Genomic DNA, 8,794 nt, shown 5'->3' with positions numbered 1-8,794 from the left:
TGTTGGACTATAACCTGGTGTTGTGTGATTTTTAACATGGTAATTAACTTATGTCATCTTCTTCTCTGGGGCCTCCTGCCATGCGTTTGGCTAGCTGAGTTGAGTCAGTGTGTGGAACCATTACACGTATATATTGGGGGCCCACAGAAATGCATTGTCAATTCTTCGACATTACTGGAGGGAGGAGGGTGGATAAGTTGGCTGCGTAAATGCAGCCACAAATAGGTTGGGTTGTCTTTATCAATTTCTTCAAGACTAGCCTGGACTTTTACCACTACAGCTCCTCTACCTCCACAAAGGTTGGATCCCAACTCAACTGTACCCACCCCCCCCCAACTTCATCCCAATGCATCAGCCCCCCCCACCCCCAGTAGAAAGCCACGCCACTGACCTGGCTACCCACCTGTGTGTAGGATGTCCAATGCATTTTATTGATTCAATTGTAATCTCTTGAGCATCCCCAATTTTGGTCACTCTGTTTTTGACAGTCGTCTCTTCAGCTATAGAAATACTAACAACTCGCATTCTCTTCCTAACCCACACCATTTTTCTTTGGCACACCTGTTAGAACCCATGCCTTTGACTATATTTTTTTGACCATCTGCCCTGACATATCTCCCATATTTTAAGCCTCAGAGAGATGCAGAAACGAAACACATCAGGTTATGTTTACATCAGATTTTGTTCACATGCTTTAAGATGTTTCCTCTCACAATTTTCGCTGCACGTCCACAGTTTAATGATGAGTATGGCTTTTTTTTTGTCTCCTAATCAACCTGTTCAGGCATGTTATATATGGAGCAGTGGGAACTTGAACCCAGAGCGCCTGAGCCAGAGGTAGGGACATGACCAATGCACTACAAGGGCTCGATAACTGCACTTTGATTTGTCTTTTTCAAGTTACTCCACCTGACCTTGAGTAATTACCCACAGAGAACATTGAAGAGAAACACAGAAACATCAAACAACTGAATGCTACAATCTCCTTATCTGTCAATACTTTTATGATACAATTCCTGAGTCCTTAGGGCATATTACTCTGCTAATGTTGCCATATAAATACTGGTAGTTGTTAATGGCTTTTAATAAAGTTTTGTAACTGCAAAGGAAACCACACTTCTCAAGTCGTGTTCTCACCTCTCCCTGTTTCCTTGCATGAATCCAGTCTCTGCCTGCTTCAGATTTGGGAAATGGTCAAAAAAATCGAAACACTTCTTCCTTTCAAGTTTTAGGTGAAAACACTTTGGCAATTTGCCAGGTGTCCAGGATTCTGGAACTCTGCGCCAGTACCAGATCAGTCGGGCTCAAACCGATCGTGTCTAAAATCCTGAAGATGGTCACTTGAACAAAAGGAATTGTGGGTCTGCATCATATCTAGGTGCTTCCTAATGAACATCCCACGGTCCAATTCCATCAAGAGGCCAGGCCCGTTCTGAAGAATGGACAAATCATTGTTTCTGGTTTTTGGTAGCTACCTTCCAATAGTTTTGACACTGGAAAGCCCATAGTGAGTCCCATCACCATATACTGGTGAAGCCCTTTATACAGAAGATCTTCCATTGGTTTGATTAAAGGCAAAAACAGTGGGGTCTTTTACCTGAGGAAATGTCAGTATGCACTTTGAGTTGGCAGGAAAGAGATAGCAGCAATGTGTAACTTCCCCTTTCTGTCACAAGTTCTGAAAAAGGGACAGCCACAGTTGCAGTGAAGTTGAAAGTTTCTTCTGTCCACACAAGGTCAGGAATATCTCACCCTCCTGTTTTTGCAGCCTGGATTCTTTTCTTTCTGCTTTGCTTTAGTTGAATTCGGAAGAATTAAACCAGATGGGCCATTCTGCTGATTTTGAACCTCACTTGAGGTTTCACGTGTAATATTTGATGCAAGTTCAAATCTGACTCAAGCAGAATACTGAAAGCTGTTGAGCAGTGCTTTGAGTCTGTGGCAAAGTGTAGCGTAAAGCATTTATGAAATTAGACAGTGAGGTTTAATTGGGATTCCTTTCCATCACCTTAATTTACAAGTGTGTGTGATGAGACAGAACCAGGAAGGGAGCTGAGTTAATTGGAGGTTAGATGCTACGATGGACCCCAGCACACTCCTCCGAATGGTTTACATTCTAAATCCCGTTACACAATCCAGTGAATCCTGTACTTGTGTGGACATTGTGCTGGGCTTTGCCATGATGTTGCATTCAGCTTGGCTCCTTGATCAAAGGACCAGTATTGGAAGCTAGTGCCTCAGCAGGTTGGAGCCCCTCGAGGCAAGGATTTCCTTGGAACTGAGAAATTAATTGTGTGAAATTTCATTTCTGGTGGCAGGGCTTTTGGTTTCTCTGAACCTGGTTAGTCCATTCCAACTCGCCGCCGAGACATCGTGCGGGTTCATGATTATGTCCGCAGGACATTTCTAAGCCCGAACATCCAGGGGACACCCCTCTGAGGTAGGGCACCTTAGCTCACTGGAGGAGACTGGATTCTTGGCTATCGCACTCAGCGATTCGATGGTGCGGTAAGATAAGGAGCTCATTTTGGTTGATAGACTCGGGTGGGATCTGATCTTGGGCGGCACACACCTCAGAAGGAGGAAGAACTTTTCTCTGAAGCTGCGCCCCACCAGGCCGTACAGGATGGGGTTCAGGCAGCTGTTGAAGTAGGCCACGCAGATGGTGAAGGGGATGGAAGTGTCAATAACTTCGGTGATGTGGCAATGTTTGATAACATTCAGCCGCGAAAGAACATCCAAGAAAGTGAAAATCTGGAACGGAAGCCAGCACAAAATGAACGACACCACGACGGCCACAATCAGTTTGAATACCTCGTTGCTCACTGGCTTGTTTCGCTCAATCCGGTAGGCCTGCACAAGGCTCTTGATAATTAGGGAGTAACAGATCAAAATAATGAGCAGGGGAATTAGAAACCCCAGAAGGGTCTTCAGCAAAGCCATGCCGAATACCCACTGGGTCTTGTGCTTCTCTGGGTAGTTGAAAGCACAGATGGTTTTATTCCACTCCTTGTAGTGAAAGACTTTGCGGAGGAACATCGGGGGCAGGCTGACTAGAATGGCCAAGATCCACACCACGATGCAAACCCCCCAGGCGTGGACCAGTGTGCGTCTCGTCCGCGATTTCATGGGGTGCACGATGGCGAGGTAACGGTCGATACTGAGGCAAGTGACCAGGAAGACGCTGGCGTTCATGTTCAGCTGTATGATGGTGGCGCCCACTTTGCACAGGAAGATCCCAAAAGGCCAGTGGTACTCCAGGGCCAGGTAGGCCACCCAGAGCGGCAAGGTGATGACGAAGATCAGGTCGGCCAGGGCCAGGTTTAGCAGAAAGATGTTCGCCACGGTTGTCAGCTTCAGGTAGCGATAAATGACCAGGACCACCATACTGTTCCCCAAAACCCCCACCACAAAGATGATGCTGTATATGATAGGGATCATAAGGAAGATGTAATTGTGCCTCCCGCCAATCGTGCAGGTCAGGTTAGCCTTCCCAACACCATTCCCTGTGGAATTGCTCAGCAAGGTTTCTTCAGTGCTCAGTGCAAGGCCAGATGTTATATTGTGGAATACACTGAACTTTGAAGCCATCTGTGTCCAGTTCATGTCTGGGATCTACAAGCAGAAAGAGGGGAGTACGTTAGCATGCTTTAAAAGACAGATAGATCACTTTACCTGTTTTCCTACCTGGCATCTTCAGGATAATACAATAGTTCCCTTCTACAAGACAAAATGCTTCAGTCACTTCAACATTACATCGGACAGCTGTCCTCACAGATAATGCCTCCATCCCCTTTGTTCACATCTGGGAATAAAGCCATAAGATACAGGAGCAGACGTAAGCCATTCAGCCCATTGAGTCTGCTCTGCCATTCGATGTGATCATGGTTGATTTGATTATCTTCAACTCCACTTTCCTGCGTATTCCCCACAAATCTTGATTCCCTCACTGATTAAAAATCTGTCTGTCTCAGCCTTAAATATAATCACCTAGTCTTGACAGTCCTATGCAGTAAAGAATTCCACAGATTCACAGCCCTTTGAGAGATGTGTGTGTGTGTGTCCTTGCCTGCGTGTGTCTGTGTAAGTGCACATGTGTGTTTATGTACATCTGCATGTCTGTGTCCGTGCACATATATGTGTCTGTGCAAGTGCATGTATGTTTATAAACATCTGCATGTCTATGTGTGCATGTGTCTGTGCAAGTGCACTTGTGTTTATGAACATCTATATGTCTGTGTGCGTGTCTGTGTGTTTATATGTGTGTCTGTGTGCATGTGTGTGTCTGTAAATGTGTGTGTGTGTCTGCGTGTCTGTGTGTCTGTGTGTGTCCATGGCTGTGTGTCCCCATGGCTGTCTGTGTATTTGTTGATTCACACCATACCAGAAATTGACTAAGTGTCAGTTTTGTTGGATTTCTGGGTCTCTCACTGCGAGGCTAATGAGTTTTCCTTGTATGATCCTCCCAAACGTACCTCTCTGATTAAGTACCATGCCCCTGTGGTGCCCACCTTGTCCAATGCTAGGCTGATTCTCCCCTTCTCTGTAGGCAGAAGTACTTACCACTGCCAGGATAACCCAGGATCCATAGTGCCACCACCATCTTTAAAAGACTGTTGTGTATCCAGTCAAGAGCTGGCAGTCTGGTGCTGCTGGGCACATTTGGGGACAATTGCCTGGAAACAGCACACAAGAGGAATTTGGTGTCGAGCTTTATGGACAGGGACCTGGAGGTCCTGGTGAAAGTTGGGGAGGGGTGCGGAGGTGGGGGGAGCGGTATACAAGAGGGATACACTCTCTCCCCCAAGATAGGCAGAGGTGGCCATGGCACCAGATTGTGCCAGACTGGAATGAGGTTGATACATGGGTCACTGAGATCTCCACAGTCCACAGAGGAGCATGCATCTATACCACAAGAAACTCAATAACTTTCTCTACTCCAGCAGGATAAATGCCACCCTCTTCTCTCTGCTACCTCACACTTCTTCCAGCTCTGCAAACACCTCCCACCAAGGTTCATGTTCCACCGTTCTCCTTGTTATGTGCAACATCCTCCCTTGCTTGTTCTCATCCGGCCCAACCCACCCACCCAACTAAACCTGCATGGCCTCAGCCCTGTCTCCATACACATTGTGGTCACCTCACCACCTTCCCTCCCTCACACCAGTCCTAACAGATATTAGTACAACTGCCGCCTGCCTTCATCTCACTCGCTACTTCTCTTTCTCACACTGCAGGAGAAAAACACTTACAACGGGGCCGAGAGAGTCAAGACGGGTGTTGGGGTCCTCAAAGTTTGGCTCCTCACCTCTCCCCTCCCACGGCCCAGGTTGGTGAGAATAGGGAGATGCTGAAACTTTCTCATCTGGTCAGACAATAAGCACTTTCCATTGCTGTGCTGCTCCCCCATATCCCTCCACTAGCATTGCTTCATTAACACTGCCACTAGTTCATCACTGTCCTGTAGGTATTGATGGATGCCCACAGCCTCCAGGGTCAGGAGGACAACACCACAACATACCCTCTCCTCCACCTCCGATGGTGAGACTCCAGAACACTTCATGGATCTATTAGCAAGGCTGCCTCCTGCGCTCTCTATTAGCTCAGAGACTGAGACCTCTGTGGCTATTTGGTCTCCACTGGAGTCTGTGGCATTTACTTGTGAGGATTTCACTGCCACATCTCCACTTAGAGTCATAGTGCATGGAAACAGACCCTTCAGTCCAACCTGTCCATGCCGACCAGATATCCCAACCTAATCTAGTTCCACCTACCAGAATCTGGCCCATATCCCTCCAAACCCTTCCTATTCATATACCCAACCAGATGTCTTTTAAATGTTGCAATTGTACCAGCCTCCACCACATCCTCTGGCAGCTCATTCCATACACGTACCACCCTCTGTATGAAAAGGTTGCACCTTAGGTCTCTTTTATATCTTTCCCCTCTCACCCTAAACCTATGCCCCTCTAGTTCTGGACTCAAGAAGAGACAGCCAGGTCACTGGCACTCAGAGGGCAGCAGGGACCAGGCACCTCCTCAGGTCCAGGTGGGCCTGGAGCCCCTGGGTCTCATCAGATCTTGATCTGCACCAACCCAGAGCCAGGAGCCAGGTTTGGTTTGGGAGTCACTGGCTTACCCTGTCGTTGGCACCCTGCTACTTCAGGCGGGCGATAGTCTGGCTGCCTCCTTGGGCAGCTTGGAGATTGCCATGGAGAGCCAGGTCTAGTGCCCTCAGAGTCTGCTGGATATACACAGACCTGCACTCACCATTGGTGCTCAGTACCACCGGCAAGGCGATGGGGCACAAGAGAGCTTGACGACGTTCCAGGTAGCCCTTGCTCACCGGGAGATAGATGTTTTGAACAGTGAAGAGGGTTACCTCAGAGTACAATGGGACCTTAATCAGATGGGCCGATGGGCTAAGGAGTGGGAGGTGGAGTTTAATTTAGATAAATGTAAGGTGTTGCATTTTGGTAAAGCAAATCAGCACAGGAGTCACAGGTAGACAGGGGAATCAAGAAGGTGTTTGATACACTTGTTTTTATTGGTCAGTGCATTGAGTATAAGCATTGGTTATACAGGACATTGGTTAGGCAACTTTTGGAGTACTGCGTTCTCTCTGCAGTAGGAAAGATGTTGTTAAATTTGAAAGGATTCAGGAAAGATTTATAAGGATGTTGCTGGGTTTGGAGGGTTTGAGCTATAGAGAGAGGCTGAATAGGCTGGGGTTATTTTCCCTGGAGCGTCGGAAACTGTGGGGTGACCTTGTGGGGTTTATAAAATCACGAGGGGCGTGAATAGGGTGAATAGTTAAGGACTTTTCCCCAGGGTGGGGGTGTCCAAAACTGGAGGGCATAGGTTTAAGGTGAGAGGGGAGAGATTTAAAAGAGACCTAAGGGGTAACTTTTTCACACAGAGGGTGGTGCGTGTATGGAATGAGTTGCCAGAGGAGTTGGTGGAGTCTGGTAGAATTACAGTATTTAAAAGACGTTTGGATGGGTATATGAATAGGAAGAGTTTAGAGGAAAATGGACCAAATGCTGGCAAATGGGATTAGCTCAATTTAGGATATCTGGTCAGTATGGACATGTTGGACCAATGGGTCTGTTTCCAAGCCATATGACTGTATAAGTGCCCAATGAGCACTCTGCCATTCATATGCGGTAACTTTGGGAGGAATGCCAGGACCTTGGAGAAGCTGCAAGGAGTATTTGTCAGAATGAAAGCTGGGCTAAAATTCTTTGTTGTGTGGAGACATTAGAGAGCTGGATTCGGTCTCCTGAAAGCAGAGGGAAGATTTAATAGGAGCATTCAAAATTACAACTAATGAAGTAATCTGAAATTGTTCTCACTGACAGAAGCATTTGTAACCAGAGGACACAGGAATAAGCTAACTGGAAAAGAACCAGAGGGGTATTGAGGAAAATTTGGTCTTGGGTGATGAGTTGATATGATCTGGAATCTCAAGCTTGGAAGGTTAGTGAAAGCAAATTCTAACTCAACTTTGAAAAGAGTATAAGCCGGAAATAGAAAAGAAAAAGTCAAGGTTCTGTGGAGAGAACAGGGAAGTGGAATCAATTAGATAGTTATTTCAAAAACTGAGCCGCTGCATGATTAGCATAATGGAGAATATGATGACATTCCTGATGAAGGGCTTATGCCTGAAAGGCTTCCTGCTCCTTTTATGCTGCCTGACCTGCTGTGCTTTTTCAGCACCACACTCTCGACTCTGATCGCCAGCATCTGCAGTCCGCACATTCTCCCATGATCAAATGTTCTTCAATTTTATCCCAGAGTTTGCTTTCTTTATTCCGAGTGTGCATTTGTGTGTGTGTGTGAGAGAGAGAGAGTGGTTTTGCGTGTGTGTGTTTCTGTGAGTATGTAAGTGTTTGTGTCTGTGAGTATGTGTGAATGTGCATGTGTGTGTGAGTGAGTGTGTGTCTGTGAGTGTGTGACTGAGTGAGGCTGTGTGAGTATGTGCGTGTGAGTATGAGGAGGTGTGGATGTGTGTGAGGTGTGAGTGAGTATGGGTCTGTGTGAATGTGTGTGTGTATACGAGTATGTAGGGGTGTGTGAGTGTGGGTGGGTATATGTGTGTGTATGTAAGAGTTGGTGTGTGATGGTGTGTGTGTGAGTGTGTGTATGCGTGAGAGAGTGTGTGTGAGTGAGTGTGTATGTATGTGAATGTGTGTGTGAGGGAGTGCGTTTGTGTACGAGAGAGTGAGTTTGGGAGTGTGTGTGTATGTGAAATGGAGTGTGCAGGTGTGAGTGTGTCTGTGAGTGTATGACTGAGTGAGGCTGTGTGAGTATGTTTGTGTGAGTATGAAGAAGTGTGAGTGAGTGTGTGTGAATGAGTGTGTGTGAGTGAGTGTGGGTGTGTATGTCAATGTGTGCATGTGAGTATGTGAGTGTGTGCATGAGGGAATGTGTGTGTGTGTGAGTGTGGGTGTGAATGTGGGGGTGTGTGTGTATGTGTGTGAGAGTGTGTATGTGTGAGGGAGTGCGTGTGTGTGCGTGGGGAGGGGGTGTGCAGGGTGTGCGTGCGTGTGGGGAGGGGATGTGCGGGGTGTGTGTGTGTGCATGGGGAGGGGGTGTGCAGGGTGTGTGTGCGTGTGGGGAGGAGGTGTGCGGGGTGTGTGTGTGAGTGTGTGTGTGTGTGAGGGTGCGCGTGTGTGCCTTGGGAAAGGGTGTGCATGGTGTGCGTGCGCGTGGGGAGGGGGTGTGTGGGGTGTGTGTGCGCGTGGGGAGGAGGTGTGCAGGGTGTGTGTGTGAGTGTGTGTGTGTGAGAGAG

The 8,794-nt window shown here is 47.4% G+C and overlaps 1 protein-coding gene and 1 long non-coding RNA gene across 2 annotated transcripts in view; one reads left to right on the top strand and one right to left on the bottom strand.

The window, feature by feature from the left end:
- Nucleotides 1–399: 399 nt before the first annotated feature.
- The window catches only part of agtr1a (angiotensin II receptor, type 1a), a 45,885-nt gene continuing 37,490 nt past the window's right edge, over nt 400–8,794 (bottom strand). The window contains exon 2 of the mRNA XM_043702693.2: nt 400–3,615. Within this exon, the coding sequence (XP_043558628.1) occupies nt 2,407–3,606 (1,200 nt within the window). The 5' untranslated portion in view covers nt 3,607–3,615 and the 3' untranslated portion in view covers nt 400–2,406. The remainder of the gene's footprint in view (nt 3,616–8,794) is intronic.
- Nucleotides 7,306–8,794, top strand: part of LOC148148242 (uncharacterized) — a 38,583-nt gene continuing 37,094 nt past the window's right edge. Inside the window, exon 1 of the long non-coding RNA XR_015759104.1 lies at nt 7,306–7,479. This is a non-coding gene — a long non-coding RNA (uncharacterized LOC148148242). The remainder of the gene's footprint in view (nt 7,480–8,794) is intronic.

This window comes from Chiloscyllium plagiosum, unplaced genomic scaffold, assembly GCF_037043375.1.
Source record: "Chiloscyllium plagiosum isolate Xiang-an unplaced genomic scaffold, Cpla_swu_hap1 HiC_scaffold_13, whole genome shotgun sequence".
NCBI classification, from domain to species: Eukaryota; Metazoa; Chordata; class Chondrichthyes; order Orectolobiformes; family Hemiscylliidae; genus Chiloscyllium; species Chiloscyllium plagiosum.
Note: the sequence above shows the minus strand (reverse complement) of the source record. Positions and strands in the feature narration are given on the sequence as shown.